Genomic DNA, 19,964 nt, shown 5'->3' with positions numbered 1-19,964 from the left:
TACTAAACAGTCCCAAATAAGCATCTTCCCATGGGGGGAGTAGTTCTTAAATGTCCAGCAACCCTCCTATTCCCCCCTCACATCCACATCCTATTATTGTGTGACCAATACCATCCAAATCATTCTTACTTTCATTTCCCAAAGTTATCCGTCTACAAGGAGACCTGTATAGATCACATGATGGCACCAATGAGGATGGAGGAGGACCGGAGTCACATGACTGAGAAGATACTAAACCTCACCCTGGAGATCATCTACCTGCTGACCGGAGAGGTGAGGAGGATTCTGGGAGGTCACATGACATCACTCTTATCTCTATTAATAAAACACAGACCTGACCGGAGAGGTGAGGAGGATTCTGGGATTCTAACATGATATTTCTATTGGTTCCTCAATACAGAGATTTCCTCTTCTGAAGTCAGGTGATCATATGACCATCACAGTGCCTCCATGTGACTCCCTAAACCCTGAGAGACACAACATGCAGAAGATTCTAGAAGTCACCAGAGAGATCACTGAGCTGCTGACAGGAGAGGTGAGCGGTGCCGGGAATTCTGGGACATTCTCCAGTAACAGACAAGGGATGTGTCTGGATGGTGACTGTATCATTGTGTGTGTCAGGTTCCTATAAGGTGTCAGGGTGTCACTGTCTATTTCTCCATGGAGGAGTGGGAGTATTTAGAAGGACACATCACCCCCCACCCTTCCCATCACCGATAAGAAGACACTTTAGAGGGACGGAGCTTCTAGAACATGGACTTGTGGACATAATGTGTGGATTTTTTATGTGATGCCACAATATTGAAGCTCATGTTTTACAGATGATATTTTCTCTCATTCTCTTGGTTTAGGGTGAAGATCTGATGTATATAAAAGTTGAGGTGAAAGCAGAAGAAGAAGAGGCGTATGTGAGGGATGATCAGCAGTCTATGGAGGAGGATGGAATAACGGGGACATTTATAGAGGAGGACACTCCTACAGAGATCAGCACAGGTGGGTCATGAACACTAAATCCATTCCTCCACCCATACTGCTCACTGATTGGTCCAGAGTAGGGCGGGGACTGGGTGATATCAGCCTGTAATCCCCTGGTCACTTTCCTGAGCTGTGTTCCCCGTCCTGTATTCCTGGATTTCTCTCGGATAATCTTCCTTCTCTGTGCTGCAGACACAATTTATGTCTCTAGACTGGATTTATGGAGATTCTGGGGTTCAGCTGGAAGCTAAATGTTGATATTCACTATAGACATTACTAGACCTAGGCACCTGGGGTATGAGTCTTGTATCTTTGTCCCCATGCCCGGGTCTAGTAAGATCTCTGACAGAACATTTCTCCCAGGGTTCCTTGCTCTGTGGTCTTCTGGCTGTGCCGGGTGGAGGGATATGTCTGTAGTGTCTCAGACCCAAGTCACTGAGTGCAGTCTCAGGAGATGGGAGGCAGCGGTGTGGGATCTCTGCAACTTGTCTACAGTAAACATTTCATCTTCCACTGATTACTGAATACCAATATTATGAGTCCTGACCCTTACACTGTATAATTTATACTGTACATTACATACTCCTGACCCCTGCACTATGTACTTCTTGTGTTGGGAAGATGGCGATGAGTGATAGAGGGGGTGGGGACCCTCGTCCTATAATCCCCTCATCACTGTCCCTCCTATAAAAGACAGTTCTGGTTGTTTCCTCACTCTCTGACTAAGATCCATGAATAAAGAAATGACCTGGTAGGAGATCAGAGGAGCCATTTCCTAGTTCCCTTGAGGGTGGAATTGTAAGCTCCTCAGAGACCAAGCTGCCTGATGTGGGCGGAGTCCTGGTTTGGGGGAACCAATCAGCTCCTGTCTAGTAATCCTCTGTCTTTGTATTTTAGTCCATGGCCGGGAGATGAGGAAAACCTCCGAGGATTGTCTCACTTTGTCTCCAGACTGGAAAGTAGAAGATGAGGACATCACACAGTATAGTCCAGGAGAAAACCCGGCTCCCTCCAATGTCCATCCGGCACCACTCAGTGTAGATGGACCATCGGATTCCTCGTATCCTGAGGAACCTCAGACTGTGCGGGACCGGGCCGGCCTTCCAACAGGGAAAAGCTTCTCCTGTACTGAGTGTGGGAAATGTTTCCATTCAAAATTCCTTGTTAATAGGCATAAAATGTCTCACACAGAGGAAAAGCCGTATTCCTGTCCTGAGTGCGGGAAATGTTTCCGTTTTAAATTCCATCTTAATGTGCATAAAAGATCTCACACAGGGGAGAAGCTGATTTCCTGTCCTGAGTGCGGGAAATGTTTTTCATGTAAGTCTCATCTTTCCATACATCAGAGGTCTCACACGGGGGAGAAGCCGTATTCCTGTCCTGAGTGCGGGAAATGTTTTTCACAGAAGTCCCATCTTTGCACACATCAGAGATTGCACATGGGGGAGAAGCCGTATTCCTGTCCTGAGTGCGGGAAATGTTTTTCAGAGAAGTCATATCTTTGCAAACATCAAAGATGTCACACGGGGGAGAAGCCATTTTCCTGTCCTGAGTGCGGGAAATGTTTTTCACAGAAGTCCAGTCTTTACACACATCAGAGATGTCACACGGGGGAGAAACCTTATTCTTGTTCTGAGTGCGGGAAATGTTTTTCACGGAAGTTCAATCTTTACACACATCAGAGATCTCACACAGGTGAGAAGCCGTATTCCTGTTCTGAGTGCGGGAAATGTTTTTCACAAAAGTCTGATCTTTACAGACATCAGAGATCTCATACAGAGAGAAGCCACTTTCCTGTCCTGAGTGAGGGAAATGTTCCTCACTGAAGTCCTGTCTTCCTGTACATCAGGGGTCCCACACAACCCTGGAGGTGTATTAGTGCCTTGAGTGCGGGAAATGTCTTCTAGATGAACATTGCTGGACATCCCAGCTCTCATGTGGGGAAGAAGCACACCCTGATATACACCTCAGATATACTCCATGGCTGATCTTCATCATGGAAGAAACAGTTGATAAGGAGATGAGAGGCCCCCAAAGACATGGATGAAGTGCAGTAAATGTCGGGGTGCAGAGTGGTCAGTAGATCCTGGAAATGAAGGACACAACTTCAGCCCTTCTTGGGTGTCGGAGTTGCGTTTCCTGATAATGATATAGCGGGTTACAGAGCTAGAAGCCGGGAGAGCCCAGATCTCGTTATCGGGGAACTTTACACAGACAACAAGAACTTCTGAAGTTGATGTCCTTCATTTCAAGGCTCTACAGAACAGTGGTGACCCCGAAGCGTCTCTCTGTCTTCAGTCCATCCTTCTCCCATCCCCCAACAGGAGGGAAGGAGAACTCCGCCCCAAACTAGGGGGAAACTTTCCTCTCATTATTTCCCTTTGCTCCTGTGTGGGTTTGGGTGGTTGGAGGAGTGCGGCACGAGAGGGAACACAGCTTGTTGTTCTATGTCTACATATGGGGTCTGGGTAGAGGGGATCCACCGGAAAATATTTCTACTCTTTGATTTTCTGCAAATCGTTTCTGTTTTCACTTTGAAGGGCGATATTATGTGTGGTTTGTAAAAGGGATTGGCCCAATAGATACCGCCCCACTTAGAGAATAGATGAACTAATATGACCAGCATTCATTCAGCCATGTCACATGTTGGGATCTTTTCTACAATACTTTGTTATAATAATGGAACACGTTGTGTATTGTATTGTACACCAATAATAATGACTCCGCCCCCACATTCCACACAAGGGATCTTCCTGACCAATCAGATTCCTTCCTTTGTTATTTCCTGATTCTATGATTACAATCTTGTTAGAAGTAAAACTATAATTAAGAATTTATTGAGTGAAAAGAATTGTGTGTGTCGGGGTCACGATGGGGATCTTTGGGGCCCAAATATTTCTCACAGGAGACACTTTACAAGCCTTTACAGGTCATCCAGTTTCTGGTTCACCATGAATAATGGCCCAGAGTGCAGGGGTCAGGAGACTACTTCATACAGCCCTGCAAACAACATGCAGTGCTCAGGAGTTACATCCCAGAGTACAGAGTGTAGCGGTCAGGAGTATGTGATTTACATCCCAGAGTACAGAGTGTAGTGGTCAGGAGTATGTGATTTCCATCCCAGAGTACAGAGTGTAGTGGTCATGAGTTTGTGATTTACATCACAGAGTGCAGTGGTCAGGAGTATGTGAGTTACATCCCAGAGTACAGAGTGCAGTGGTCAGGAGTATGTGATTTCCATTCCAGAGTACAGAGTGTAGTGGTCAGGAGTATGTGATTTACATCCCAGAGTACAGAGTGCAGTGGTCAGGAGTATGTGATTTACATCCCAGAGTACAGAGTGCAGTGGTCAGGAGTATGTGATTTACACCCCAGAGTACAGAGTGTAGTGGTCAGTAGTATGTGATTTACATCCCAGAGTACAGAGGGTAGGGGTCAGGAGTATGTGATTTACATCCCAGAGTGTAGTGGTCAGGGGTATGTGATTTCCATCCCAGAGTACAGAGTGTAGTGGTCAGGAGTATGTGATTTCCATCCCAGAGTACAGAGTGCAGTGGTCAGGAGTATGTGATTTACATCCCAGAGTACAGAGTGTAGTGGTCAGGAGTATGTGATTTACATCCCAGAGTGTAGTGGTCAGGGGTATGTGATTTCCATCCCAGAGTACAGAGTGTAGTGGTCAGGAGTATGTGATTTACATCCCAGAGTACAGAGTGTAGTGGTCAGGAGTATGTGATTTACATCCCAGAGTACAGAGTGTAGTGGTCAGGAGTATGTGATTTCCATCCCAGAGTACAGAGTGTAGTGGTCAGGAGTATGTGATTTACATCACAGAGTGCAGTGGTCAGGAGTATGTGATTTACATCCCAGAGTACAGAGTGTAGTGGTCAGGATTATGTGATTTACATCCCAGAGTGTAGTGGTCAGGAGTATGTGATATACAGTCCTCATACAGAGTGAAGTAGTTAGATATTAGTATGTCATGTACAGTGCACAGTGGGTAAGATCATGTCTTATACAGCCCAGCATTTAGAAGTGGTCATCGGTCAGGAACATGTCATACAAGGCTCAGCAAAAGGTGTGCAGTGGTTTGGCACATGTCATGTACAGCCCATCATACAGAGTGCAGTGGTCAGGTTTATATTTTAGGCCTCTGTACAGAGCGCAGTGGCCATGAATATATCACATACAGCCCCGTCTATACCTGACATCACTTCCCGTCTGTACCTGACATCACTTCCTGTCTGGGTAGAAGGAAGGTAATCACCTGGTGGAGCTCAGAGGAACTGCAGCTCCAAGAAATGTCTCATAGTTTGAACCTTGTTGTTGTTTCCAAATGTTCTCCAATGATCCTTTCCATGTCTGGCAGGTTCCAGGACACATCAGAGTGGCAGTGAGGTGATGACTCCGGAACACTCTCTGGGTTCCATCACCAGGCACTGCAATTATACCTGACTGCTGGGAGCCACCATCTCCTTTCCTACAGTGAAAGTATAATTGTGACATCAGCAGAGAGATAGTGGGAGGATGGGATCAGGTAAGTACCACCACTGACCACCAATGCTGGGATGGGGGTACACTTTATTCTCACTGACACCAACAATGGGGCTTATTTTATCTCACTGACACCAACAATGAAGCTTATTTTATCTCACTGACACCAACAATGGGGCTTATTTATCTCACTGACACCAACAATGGGGCTTATTTATCTCACTGACACCAACAATGGGGCTTATTTATCTCACTGACACCAACAATGGGGCTTATTTTATCTCACTGACACCAACAATGGGGATTATTTTATCTCACTGACACCAATGATGGATGTCAAAAAAATCAGGCCCACGGTGACTGGGTAACTGCAGATCCATGATTGGTGGAGAAGGAATGAGGGTGGGGCTTTCTCTGAATTCTCATCTGTTGACAATTGATGGACTGATCTGAATTCTGTGTGAAATATATCTGGTTGTTAATGATTGGCTGGAAATCAGGCGGTCACACCCCTAACCGATGACTCCTCAGCTGTCGGCAGGTTTCCCCACTGACAGCTGAATGTCCACAAAAGAATTGTCAGCAATTACAAATTGTGGAAACCCCTCAGAATGTCTCTGAGAAGAAATGATATTTTATCTTCTCTCCAACTCAGACTATATTTGTCTTAGACGTAAGAGGCCCAAAATCCCGAGTCCCTGTCAGGTCTGAGCTCCAGCCGGATACAATCACCTTCTCCACTCACATAGTTTGCTTTTGTAAATGAAGTGAGTACAGAATTGAGGAAAGCGAGGACACCCGGCAACAATGGGATTCTGTCCTATCTCCTGCACCCGGAGCAAATGAACAACATGTACCAGCCTTCCCAGCCCCATCAATGTACACTGTGGAGGCATCTTGTATGTAGACTCTGGATTCAACAAACCAGCAGCCTGGCCATTCAGGAACGTACCATTGTTCAGCTCTGGGGGGGGAACAAACATCTCTCATGGAAAGGAGCTCTGGGGAGTCAACAGACCAATCTTTCCTCTATACATATGTTTCCATCTCTCCACATCACTCCATTCTTTTTCTGGACAAAACCATTATAAATATCAGCGACAGATTTACAAATCTAGGATTTTACAATGAGAACACAATGTCACAAGGGATCTATAAAAGATTTTATCCGGACACAAGATCCCATTGTAAGAAAGGAATTCTGAATATGAACAGCGACTGTTATGTGGGATCCCATTATATTCAGGGCGGGGAAATGTATCTTTTATATTTTACTGAAACCTTAGATAATAAATTACATTTATGTCCCAGATATTAACTTTACTGTATTTTTAACTGAAATTGTACCTTTCATAAATCATTGCACTAATATTGTGTAAAATAATAAAAATCATAAAACATCAGAACTAATAACAATTTATCCTCTAGTGTGTCTGCTGTTGTGAAGAAATATATATAATATTTGGGGGTTTTAAGTAATTTTAAGGTATAAATGGTCTTTAAAACATGTAAACAAAAAAAATATAAATGTCTCCAGGACTCCATGGACCCCTTCATTCCACACAGTCTCCAGGAACCGGGAAACCACCGAGAAACCAAGTGTCCTCCGACTTCCTCTCCAGGCTGGGATGTCCCCCTGGTTGGGTGCCCCCTACAGTAGAAGAAGCAGACTGCACCTGCCTACATCTTCTTTATGCTTTGTCTGATCAGGATGGCGGTCATTTCTCCCTGAACACGGAGCGCCCTAAACACGAGGTAAACGTGGTGCAGCATTGAGCCCCGTCCAGCTGTAGTGTAGACTTTGACAGGCTGCAGGCAGCGGGGCTGGACGCTGTACCTGTGCCTACCAGGTGTATTATAATGCCAGCATTGCACCCACAGGGGCTGGACCCCCCATGTACAAGGGGCCTAAGAGATACCATCAGCTGGTGTCCCATTCCACCAGACCCCTATAACTGGAAGAGGACATGTTTGGGGGGATGTGTTGTAGAAGAACCCAGACCACGGTATTGTGTGATGAAATTATAATTCAACTTTATTAAATGTGACACTTTAACAACAGAAGAAAAGAGATAAATTGTTGATTTATTTATACCATTTATATAATCTATTCTAAAAAACTGATTAACATATGACACACCCCTCATTAACACAAGCCACGCCCACTTATGTATCCCTCTAAACATCCAAATCCCTGTAAATTCCCAGAAGACACTTTCATCTTTTATCCACAACAAGCTGATTGGGTACAAGAGAACCCCGAGCCCCTCCTACTCATTCCCACACAAGTCCATGTCACCATCTACAAGGTGAGAGGACCTGAAGGAGAACAAGACCATGACCACCAGGACCATCGCCTGACTGAAGCCATGCTCACATTTCTTTCTAATGCTGCTTCTATGGTCTCCTCAGATACAGATTTGGCAGATGGACATTAGTGGAACCCTTTCACTCCGGCCAACGTAAGGTTTCCATCAGCAGCAGCACGGCCTTATAGCTACAGCACCCGGGGGTTGTCTACATTTGTTAGGCCAACTGTCAGCTTTCTGGTGGAAGTGATTCAGCCGCACTGAAAGTCCTCCCCCACCAGGTATACCGGGCTCAGCTGTCCCTCCTGCAAGCCCAACACAGGCATGGTGGGTGTCAGCGGTGAGAGCAGGAGGAGATCATCAAACATTTGATCTCTGATCTCCCCTTCAGTGAATGGATGTGGGAGGTGGGAGATTATGTCATTTCTGGGTTCAGCGCTGTCATTCTCCAGTCACTATAGTTTGGGAAGGAGCTGATTAGGCATGATCTGTGCTTGACGATCTTTCTTGGGGTACAGAGGTGACATTGGGGGTCTAATAATGTTCTGATGTCTCTTTACAAAAGGACCTGTAACCAGAAATATGTATCACCTGTAAACTTGTACACAAAGGGCATTTACTCTGTCAAAGATCTGCTGAACAACACTTACATAAGAACATTTCAGGATCCCAGCCTCACTTATTTTCTGGACCAGAAAGACTTCTACAAATTCCTCAGAATTAGACATATGCTACCTCACCTGCACTGGTGTGAGAACACTCAGCCCATGGGCCTCATAACACTCTTCAACAGCTCTACACCTTCCAGCTCCCATCTCTCTACCTTCTACCACCTACTCCAAAAACAAACTCATACAACCAAACTCCCAATGATGGAATTCTGGAAATCAGAACTTTAATTCTCTATCTTTTATAAAAAACAATATTTTCTCATTTCTGTTATAAAAAATATCCAATAAACTCAAATTTTGTCATAAATTTAGGCCAACATGTTTTTTGCTATATGCCTTTGGTAAAAAAAAAATCTCAATAACTGCATATTGATTGCTTTGTGTGAAAGTTATATCATCTACAAACTATGGTATAGATAATGGAATTTACAGCTTTTACTTTCTGACTGCCATCACATTTCTTGAGGTGCTAAAATACCAGGATAGTACAAACACCCCCAAATGACCCCTTTTTGGAAAGTCGACACCCTAAGCTATCTGCTGAGAGGCATGTTGAGTCCATGAAAGATTTATTTTTTTTTTCACAAGTTTTTTTTTGTACACAAAATTTTCACTTAAATGACATATTGCTCACACAAGCCATGGGTATATGTGGAATTACACCCCAAAATACATTCTGCTACATCTACCAGGTATGGGGGTACCACATGTGAGAGACTTTTTGGGAGCCTAGCTACATACAGGGGTATGAAATCCAATGACCACTTTGAAAGGTGCATAATTTCCTCATTTCACTTCCTCACTACCTTTCACAGTTTCGGATGCCCTGAAATACCAGGATAGCACCAACCCCCCCTACCCAAATCACAGGTCTGATATACAGGTTTGACCCCATATCTGGCCAGCTTATTGGGGAGAAATAGTTTGAATGCAAGGTGGCCTAAAAAATTAATGAGGGACTCATCAACGCAGATTTTTTTGGTGGAGAGTATAGACATCTGCAGATTTTTGGTTAAGGTGATTTACAAGGGGATGAATTTTGTGGAGCCGCTCAAATTCAGGGTCACCCCGAGGATGACAGATTGTATTGTCATTGAAATGCATAAACACATTATACTCTCATATCTACGCCTGGCCATGGCAGCAGAGAACACGGCATATGATGAATCGGGTCTGTGGACCAATACAACCACAATTAATTTTCCTTAGTAATGCCCATGTTGAGGGTTAGGCCCAAAAAAACCTTAAATTCAGAAACTATAATAGGTTTCCATGCAAACAGTCTGGCAAGGTTTGAATTCGGGTTGGTGGTGATAAACTGTTGTGCATATAAAATGCTTTGATCCGCAATCAATTCATACAGATCTTCCGTGAAAAACAGCTCCAAAAAATCAAGGGGAGGAGTTAAATTTGCTGTTTCCACCTGAATTCTGGGTTGGGCAGTGAATGGGGGAAGTACGGGAGCTGCAGAATTTGTGGGCTGCCAATCGGCAAGCATACCCGGAAGGATACTAGGGGCTCTACGGGCCTGTGTGTGAAGTTTTGGTGGCTTCAGGACACTACTTGTACTCACCACTGCACCAGCTTGTACTGCACTTATGGGACTCACCATGTCACCAAGTGATACTGCAGTGCTGGTATGTGAAAGACCAGGATGTACTAGGCTGCTGGTGATCGCCATTCATGCGGCACTCTGCTGCATATGAGAGTCTTCATGCGATTGTAACACCTCAGCAGCCTGGGAATGGGGTTGGGTACACCTGACCTTAGCAGGGACCTCTTCTCCATCATCTGAGCGATCTGTCAGGGTGCCGCTGTTGTCTACAGGTTCATATTCTGAGGCTGATTGTGTCAGGGAGTCTTCCCCTTCACTCTCATCTGATATGCTCAGAATCCTGTAGGCCTCTTCACTGGAGTACCTTTCGTTGGACACTAAATTTATAGGTACCTAGTGCAATTCATAGGAAAAAGAGTGCCTGGCTGTCAGGGACTGCTGGAACCACTCAAAAAAATTTTGAGATCAGGCCTGATTCTGCGAACACTTCGATTTTGTGTGGGGAGTTAAGCGTAGGGGCTAAACGCAGGTGCTGGCAGGGTGCTCGGGCTGATCCCGCTAATGCTGCATTTTTGGGGACGCTATACTAATGTGAACGCTGGCATATTTCTGATCAAAGATATTGATCAGCTCAGACGCTATACTAGCAATAGAGGTTTATTGTGTATGAGCGTGTTCCTGACAATCAAGGGGTTAAATGTGATGACTGATGTAGTGACGGGCAATCTGACGCCATCTGGGAGGGATGCTAACTGACACTAATGCTATCTGAAGTCGCCGGCGACACTAATACAGTGATCAGCAAACAACCTGTACACTGTACTAATGACACTGGTGACAGGGCAGCAAAGGAGTTAACTGGGGGGGATCAAGGGGTTAAATGTGTCCTAAATGTGATTTTACTGTGTGTGTAGTGCTTTTACTCACATGGATCTGCTTTCTTCTCTCTCTGGGACGGAATGTGCTCAGAGAGAGAAGATGTCATCATTTCCTGTACCTGTGTAATGGAAACACATCTACAGGAAGATCTCTGATAGGGCAGGGATCGATCATCAGATCCGAACATCACTGGCCTGAACATGATGATTGATCGGTCAGGAACTGAATCACGGCAATGGCAGGTTGGCGTGTGCACATGTGCCCCCCTGGCAACTGCGGGAGCGTGAATCACATACATATATATACATATACACATGATTTTGTGCAGGGAGTCCGCCCTGTGGCAGTATTTCTATTATAGGGCAGACTTAAAGTGGTTAAGGAAAGCACAGCGCTGTATTTCTATTTGTTGACATTTTTGCACATTTATATGAGTATGTTTAGGTGTGGGCAAAGTTGTTTTAGTTGAATTCACTGTTAAGTTGGTTTATTGATTATTGATCACCTTTTTTTTGCTGCTTGTGGGAATACTTTGTATTATTTGTGCTCCTCTTCACTAGTGTACCTTTCCAGTTCCTGTGTTTATAAATATGGACAAAGGAAGATCTCTGATTCTGTACAGGTGATCAGCAGGTCCAGGTGATCAGCAGGTGCAGGTGATCAGCAGGTGCAGGTGATCAGCAGGTCCAGGTGATCAGCAGGTCCAGGTGATCAGCAGGTCCAGGTGATCAGCAGGTCCAGACCAGAAATCATTGTCCTGGACCTGATAATCGGCTTGTGTTGTACTGAATGACAGCACAGTCAGGGCGGTGGGCTCACACGTGTACATGTACTGTATGTGATCTGGAACAGAGGGGCTGCCCTGCCGCAGTATAAGTGTGGTGGTCGGTCCTGAACTGGGTAAAGTCAGATTGTTTGCTGATGATCTTTTACTTACTTTGGTCCAACCCAACACCTCCCTGCCAGTCCTATTCTCTGTACTCCATACATTTCCCTTTCCTCTGTAAAACAGAATGATAGTTTCCTTGGCCCACCTCCTACCTGGATTATTTGGGCATTCATCTCCCTCGCTCGTACAACACACTCCATGAGGCCAACTACATCCCCACTTTCAAATACTTGAGAGTCCTACTTCTGTCCTGGACTCATCTTCACCTCTCCTGGATAGGGAGGATCAGTGATGGAAAATTGGCAATTTTACCAAAACTCCTTTACTTGTTCTGTACTTTTCCCCATCCCCACCCCCACCGATCCCCATCTCCTCCTATACTCTGAAATCTTTTTAAATCAGGTCTTGTGATTCAACTGAGCAGACAAAGGGCCACGAATCCCAAGACATGCTATGTATATACATAAGGAACAAGGAGGTTTGGGTGTTCCAAATGTTACTAAATATTTCTTGGTGCCCAGATTACCCCACTAACCCCCCTTTACACCACAATACATGGCTCCTTATGGGCTGACTTAGAAGCATTGCTCTGTTCTCAAACTTCTCACCATTCACTCCCATGGAGTCCTCCTAAATCCAGACCTACGTCTATCAGCCTCTTGATGGGTCACACACTCTGCACCTGGAACTCTGATAACTATTCCAGCAACTTCATATCCCCTCACTTGCCTCTCTGTCCTCTTTTGGGTGATCCTAAAACGGTTACAAACGTTACTAATCTGCGCTCTCCCCGGAACCCTTGGTACTTCTTAATGCATTTGCAGCCCCCAGGCCTCACAAGTTCCCAATATAAATGGTCACACATTTCATACCCTGGACTTTGTCTGCCCTTGTACTACATAGCTGGGGGGAGATCTAGAGGAGATTGTCCAATCAGATTGTATAGGAAGGTATTATAATGAGGGAGGTGTGGTCCCGAGTGGTGAACACGCCCTGTCACACCCCCTTCTGTGATGCAACAAGGAAGTGAAGGCTTCTGGGAAGTGGCCTACAGGAAGTGAATGCTGAGATATCATGGACAGGAAATGATGCAATCTGAAAATCCGTTCCAACAATCCAATAAACTGACAGACAAGTGATGGTCCTGTGGATGAGGGGAGAGGAAAGCCCATGGGGACGGCCGGACCAGAGACGGCATCAGAGAACGCTTCTGTGTATTATGGGAGGGAAATTCTGCCCAAAAAGGGGAACTTCTCCTTCAAGTTTGGACCAAACTGGTCACGTCTGGGTGAATGACGGTCCATTCATTCAACAATTTATAGACTCAGCCAATCACAGGGCAGGACTCCATTGTTATTCTTCTCCTGCCATCAATGGCCATCCCGGTCCCACACTTCATCCATGTCTTTGGGGACCTCTGATCTCCTTATGAACTGTTTCTTCCATGATGAAGATCAGCCATGGAGTATATCTGAGGTGTATATCAGGGGGTGCTTCTTCCCCACATGAGAGCTGGGATGTCCAGCAACATTCATGTAGAAGACATTTCCCGCACTCAAGCACTAATACACCTCCAGGGTTGTGTGGGACCCCTGATGTACAGGAAGACAGGACTTCAGTGAGGAACATTTCCCTCACTCAGGACAGGAAAGTGGCTTCTCCGTGTGAGATTTCGTATGCCTGGAAAGATTGAAGCTCCTTGAAAAACATTTCCCAAACTCATGATAGGAATATGGCTTCTCCCCCGTGTGAGATCTCTGATGTTTGTAAAGACTAGACTTGCCTGAAAAACATTTCCCGCACTCAGGACAGGAATAAGGCTTCTCCCCTGTGTGAGATCTCTGATGTACATAAAGACTAGACTTCCATGTAAAAAAGTTCCCGCACTCAGGACAGGAAAATGGCTTTTCACCCGTGTGAGATCTCTGATGTCTGGAAAGAACGGACTTCTCTGAAAAGCATTTCCAGCACTGAGGACAGTAATACGGCTTCTCCCCCGTGTGATATCTCTGATGGCTGTAAAGACTGGATTTATGTGAAAAACATTTCCCACACTCAGGACAGGAATATGGCTTTTCCCCCGTGTGAGATCTCTGATGTGTGTAAAGATTGGACTTCTGTGAAAAACATTTTCCGCACTCATGACAGGAATATATTTTTTCTCCTGTGTGCAGCCTTTGATGTGTGACAAGATGTGATTTTGATACAAAACATTTCCTGCACTCAGCACAGGAATATGGCTTCTCACCTGTGTGACATCTTTTATGTCTATTAAGTCTGGATTTATAACGGAATCCTTTCCCACACTCTGTACAGGAGAAGCTCTTCCCTGTTGGAGGGCCGGCCCGGTCCCGCACAGTCTGAGGTTCCTCAGGATACGTGGAATCCGATGGTCCATCTACACTGGGTGGTGCCGGATGGACATTGGAGGGAGCCGGGTTTTCTCCTGGACTATACTGTGTGATGTCCTCATCTTCTACTTTCCAGTCTGGAGACAAAGTGAGACAATCCTCGGAGGTTTTCCTCATCTCCCGGCCATGGACTAAAATACAAAGACAAAGAGGATTACTAGACAGGAGCTGATTGGTTCCCCCAAACCAGGACTCCGCCCACATCAGGCAGCTTGCTCTCTGAGGAGCTTACAATTCCACCCTCAAGGGAACTAGGAAATGGCTCCTCTGATCTCCTACCAGGTCATTTCTTTATTCATGGACCTTAGTCAGAGAGTGAGGAAACAACCAGAACTGTCTTTTATAGGAGGGACAGTGATGAGGGGATTATAGGACGAGGGTCCCCACCCCCTCTATCACTCATCGCCATCTTCCCAACACAAGAAGTACTGCACTTCCTTATTTACTCCATGATTTAGTCATGAAGAACAGCGGGGCTGAGCCCCACCAGAGGTCAGAGAGTGAGGATGGGGGGAGAACAACCAAGATGAAGACTGGACTGATCCTGAAGACCACCATCATTGGGGTATTGACTCCTCCCTCATTATCACTTTCTGTTTAAGGGTCCAAAGTTGGAGGAAGTTATCACATTATTATCACCATGTAAGAGTCTGTGCTCCAATCACATCATCCGATATAAAATGTCCAGCTGGTAGGAAATGGGTGTAACAAAGGAGAATCTATATTATGTGTATATATAGCAGTGGGGGGAGGGGGGAGAGAAGAAGTCAGGAGTATGTAATGTACAACATAGAGTATATAGTGCAGGGGTCAGGAGTATGTAATGTACAACATAGAGTATATAGTGCAGGGGTCAGGAGTATGTAATGTACAACATAGAGTATATAGTGCAGGGGTCAGGAGTATGTAATGTACAACACAGAGTATATAGTGCAGGGGTCAGGAGGATGTAATGTACAACATGGAGTATATAGTGCAGGGGTCAGGAGTATGGAATATACAATATAAATTATACAGTGTAAGGGTGAGGACTCAATATTTTGGTATTCAGTAATCAGTGGAAGCCTAAATGTTTACTGTAGACAAGTTGCAGAGATCCCACACCGCTGCCTCCCATCGCCTGAGACTGCACTCAGTGACTTGGGTCTGAGACACTACAGACATATCCCTCCACCAGGCACAGCCAGCAGATAACAGAGAAGGTCCCCTGGAAGAGTCAGGCACAAGGCAGGAGACCCCAGTCACATGTCCTGGGTGACTACATTATGCAATGCTTATAGGAAAAATCAACATTTTTCTGCCAGCTGAACCCCAGAACCTCCATAAATCCAGTCTAGATACATAAATTGTGTCTGCAGCACAGAGAAGGAAGATTATCCGAGAGAAATCCAGGAATACAGGACGGGGAACACAGCTCAGGAAAGTGACCAGGGGATTACAGGCTGATATCACCCAGTCCCCGCCCTACTCTGGACCAATCAGTGAGCAGTATGGGTGGAGGAATGGATTTAGTGTTCATGACCCACCTGTGCTGATCTCTGTAGGAGTGTCCTCCTCTATAAATGTCCCCGTTATTCCATCCTCCTCCATAGACTGCTGATCATCCCTCACATACGCCTCTTCTTCTTCTGCTTTCACCTCAAATTCTATATCGATTGGATCTCCACTCTAAATCAAGGAAATGAGAGAAAATATCATCTGTAAAATGTAAGATTTATGATTGTGACATCACACACAAAATCCACACATTGTCTCCCTTCACAGAAGCAGATCACATGTGATATGTGGGTACATTTCCCCTAAATACCGCATGCCATCCTGAAACTGTCCATTTCCTATCCCGTGTTGCGGTATTGACCACAAACACTGAACACGCTCAGTAAATACCGCATGAACAGGCGTTACATTCACAGAAGGAAATAAAGAATGAAATGCATGCGGTCATTAATTAGTGGTGGAGACATGCGGCATTCAGGAAATGTGTACTGCTTGGTAAAGAGTGGGCGGCCGCTGGCATCCTTAACAACCAGTAAACAACATGGTTGTTAGGGAGCGAGCGGCCGCCGTGTCCTAACCAACCGATAAATAAAAAAAATTACCGGCAACAAAATATTAAGAAAATGTTGTAGGGTCCCCCCCTGGGGTCTGGTATGGATTTTGAGGTGGACCCCTTGCCAAAATGAAAGAAACACATACCAGACCCCTATCTGAGCATGCAGTCCAGCAGGTCAGGAAAGGGGGGGATGAGCAAGCGACCCACCATCCTGAAACATACCAAGCCATGTGCCCTTAACATGGAGTGGATGCTCTGAGGCAGGGGGGCTTTTCTCCCTCAGAGCACCTTGTCCATGTTGATGGAGATCAGGGACTCTTCCCCACAACCCAGGCTAGTGGCTGTGGGGGTTTGCAGGCAGAGGACTTACAAAATGTAGCAAGGGAGCCCTCAGATCCCTCACCCCATGTGAATGAGTATGGGGTACATGGTACCCCTAATTATTCACCCCCAAAAAAGTATTCTGTTATATAGACAGCAGACAGTTTATGACAAGTCCTTTATTAAAAAAGAAAACTAAAGCAAAATGTCCCCCCGGTGTAGATCCATCATCAATCACGATGCTCGCTGTCACCGCTGACTCGGAAAGAAACGCTCCGCTCCCAATGAAGACTCCCCTCTGTCTGACAGCTCTGCTGCCTCCTGCCACTAAATATACTAAGGGACGGTGCCACTCGGTGACGTCACTGACCGGGGCATGTTGTATTGGTGATGTCACTGACCGGGGCATGTTGTATTGGTGACGTCACTGACCGGGGCATGTTGTATTGGTGACGTCACTGACCGGGGCATGTTGTATTGGTGACATCACTGACCGGGGCATGTTGTATTGGTGACGTCACTGACCGGGGCATGTTGTATTGGTGACATCACTGACCAGGGCATGTTGTATTGGTGACGTCACTGACCGGGGCATGTTGTATTGGTGATGTCACAAGAAGGCAATGACAGCGAGTATCGTGATTGGATCATCGATGGATCTACATTAGGGGGATATTGTTCTTTATTTTTGATTTTTCAAAAATTACTTCCAGTGTTTTCTTAAACTACTTTATTTTGGTGAATGAATAGGGGTACTATGTACTCTATACTCATTCACATTGTGGGGGGCCGGGATCTGGGGGCCTCCTGGTTAAAGGTGACTTCTAGATTCCAATAAGGCCCCCACAACCACTGCCCAGGGTTGTGGGGAAGGACCCTTGTCCCCATCGCCATGGGGACAAGGTGCTTTTGGGAGGATAGAGCGTCTCTGCCCTGAAGCACCCACCCAATGTTGAGGATATGTGGCCTGGTATGGTTCAGGAGGAAGGTGGGCACTCACTAAGGGTCTGGTATTGATTTTGGAGGGGAACCCACGCCTTTATTTTTATTATTTTGGCATCAGGGTTCCCCTCAAAATCCATACCAGACCTGTCACAGCTGTCAGCGGGGAACTTGGCGGCCGTCCACTCCTTGTTTACTGGTTGTTGGGGACACTGGCGGCTGCCCTCTCCTTAACAACAAGCTATTTACAAGTGTTGCTAAGGACACCAGTGGTAAATTACCCGCAGGATTCACTACTAAAAAACAGAATGCAGCATCTTACTACATACTGGGATACGGGAAGATACCGCTTTGTGATTGGAGCCCATAGTCTCTACAAGTCCATGTTCTAGATTCTCCATCCCACCAACCTTGTAATAGTGAGGGATGGTGTGACCTTCCTGTGTGGAATCCCGGGAATACAGAGGATGGGGACATCTCTCTGGTGGGTTCCTGGTATTAGGTGGCTCCATCATCTCCTTGTGTCCTTCTGAAAACTCCTCCATCACTCCATACTCCTCATCCTCCTCTTTATACTCTTCTTTAACATCAATATTATCATCCCCGAGGATTCCACTCTGAAAGATATAATAAAACATTCATTGTAACAAACATGCTGTGTATAAATCACAACTACCAATAATTGTCATCATCTACCTGATGATGGTGAGGGATGGTGTGACCTTCCTGTGTGGAATCCCGGGAATACAGAGGACGGGGACATCTCTCTGGTGGGTTCCCATGACTGGATCCATCTGTAGGAAACACACACACTGACTGAATCCATTGTTTCTATGTGTTTATCAGATGATGGGGGATCTAGGTGGATCCTCCGTACTGCTCTCTCCTTTACAATAAAGTCTCCTCTTACCCGGTGATGTGAGGGGCGGCTGATTGTCCATCATGACGTCCTTGTAGAGATCCTTGTGTCCTTGTAAATACTCCCACTCCTCCATGGAGAAATAGACAGTGACACCCTGACACCTTATAGGAACCTGACACACACAATGATACAGTCACCATCCAGACACATCCCTTGTCTGTTACTGGAGAATGTCCCAGAATTCCCGGCACCGCTCACCTCTCCTGTCAGCAGCTCCATCATCTTCTTGGTGACTTCTAGAATCTTCTGTGTCTTCTGTCTTGTAGGGATCAGGGATGGAGGTGGGGGGATGGTGATGGGATTCTGGATTCTCGAGGATCTTGTGGTCATACGATGAGATCTCCTTCTGGTGTCATTGTCGGTAGATTTCTTCATGACTCCTGTACAGTTCTATGTGATACAAAGATAAATCTCACTCTCCCATAATCCCTCACTTCTATGGTCAGCTCTAGATTTATTCTCCAGGGATTGGCCACAATGTGCCGACTCAGCAAAGGACAGACATCTCCATCCAATGATATGATGACAATGGGGTCAGATTTATAGCTCCTTCTAGAAGTCATATAATAGAGTCACTAATGGTTTACTAGTAAGGCTCACTGACCCACCAGGAAATGTCACCCATGGATTTAGTGGTCAGTGGGCGTGGCATGCTGGTAATCATGGGTCTCCCTGATTGGACGAAGGCTGAGATTGTTCTCTTCTATAACCAATGCCGCCATCTTGTGCTATAACCAAATCTCATAGAGTCCGGACACTTTATGTATTCATAGTACTTGTGTGGATGTCGTTATTGATTACAGAACATCAGAAGACTTCAAGTGACTCTGAATACCTCCCAGTGTACAGCCGAGTCAGATTTAACCCCTTCATTACACTCACCTCTCCAGTCAGCAGGCTGAGGATCTCCAGGGTGAGCTTCAATATCGTCTCATTCCGGGGAAATTCCTTCCTTACAATCTTCACAAAACCCAAAGTCTGCTGATTGTCCATCATGACGTCCTTGTAGAGGTCCTTGTGTCCTTCTAAATACTCCCACTCCTCCATGGAGAAATAGACAGTGACACCCTGACACCTTATAGGAACCTGACACACACAATGATACAGTCACCATCCAGACACATCCCTTGTCTGTTACTGGAGAATGTCCCAGAATTCCCGGCACCGCTCACCTCTCCTGTCAGCTGATGGACCATCATGGTGGTCAGTTCCAGAATCTTCTGCTCTTTCTCCCTCTCAGGTATCAGAGAATGAGATGGAGGCACCATGGTGAGGCTCTGGGTTCTGCTCCATCCTCCTGAGATTGGCTCCCCACTAGACTTCTTCTTTACAACATAATCCTACAGATCAGGAGAAAAATAAAACAATATCAACCACCTGACATCATCTAAATGTGTGCAAAAATAAAATGGTCTATTGACCAGAATAGACAAGAGTGATGTCATGTGACCTCCCAGAATCCTCCTCACCTCTCCGGTCAGGTCTGTGTTTTATCAATAGAGATGAGAGTGACGTCATGTGACCTCCCAGAATCCTCACCTCT

General features: G+C 45.7%; 2 protein-coding genes across 2 annotated transcripts in view; one reads left to right on the top strand and one right to left on the bottom strand.

Moving 5' to 3' along the window:
• The window catches only part of LOC149443983 (uncharacterized), a 73,214-nt gene that overhangs the window by 35,288 nt on the left and 17,962 nt on the right, over positions 1-19,964 (top strand). The window contains exon 2 of the mRNA XM_089655112.1: positions 2,324-2,736. Coding sequence (XP_089511238.1) covers positions 2,324-2,736 — 413 coding nt within the window. The remainder of the gene's footprint in view (positions 1-2,323; positions 2,737-19,964) is intronic.
• On the bottom strand, positions 12,160-14,300 carry LOC149443984 (uncharacterized). The gene has a single exon (XM_089655090.1). It carries the CDS (start codon positions 14,298-14,300, stop codon positions 13,407-13,409), a length of 894 nt encoding a protein of 297 aa, XP_089511216.1. The 3' UTR covers positions 12,160-13,406.

Source organism: Staurois parvus, unplaced genomic scaffold, assembly GCF_062004578.1.
Source record: "Staurois parvus isolate SC_StPar_1 unplaced genomic scaffold, SC_StPar_1.0 ptg000819l, whole genome shotgun sequence".
In the NCBI taxonomy this organism is placed as follows: domain Eukaryota; kingdom Metazoa; phylum Chordata; class Amphibia; order Anura; family Ranidae; genus Staurois; species Staurois parvus.
Note: the sequence above shows the minus strand (reverse complement) of the source record. Positions and strands in the feature narration are given on the sequence as shown.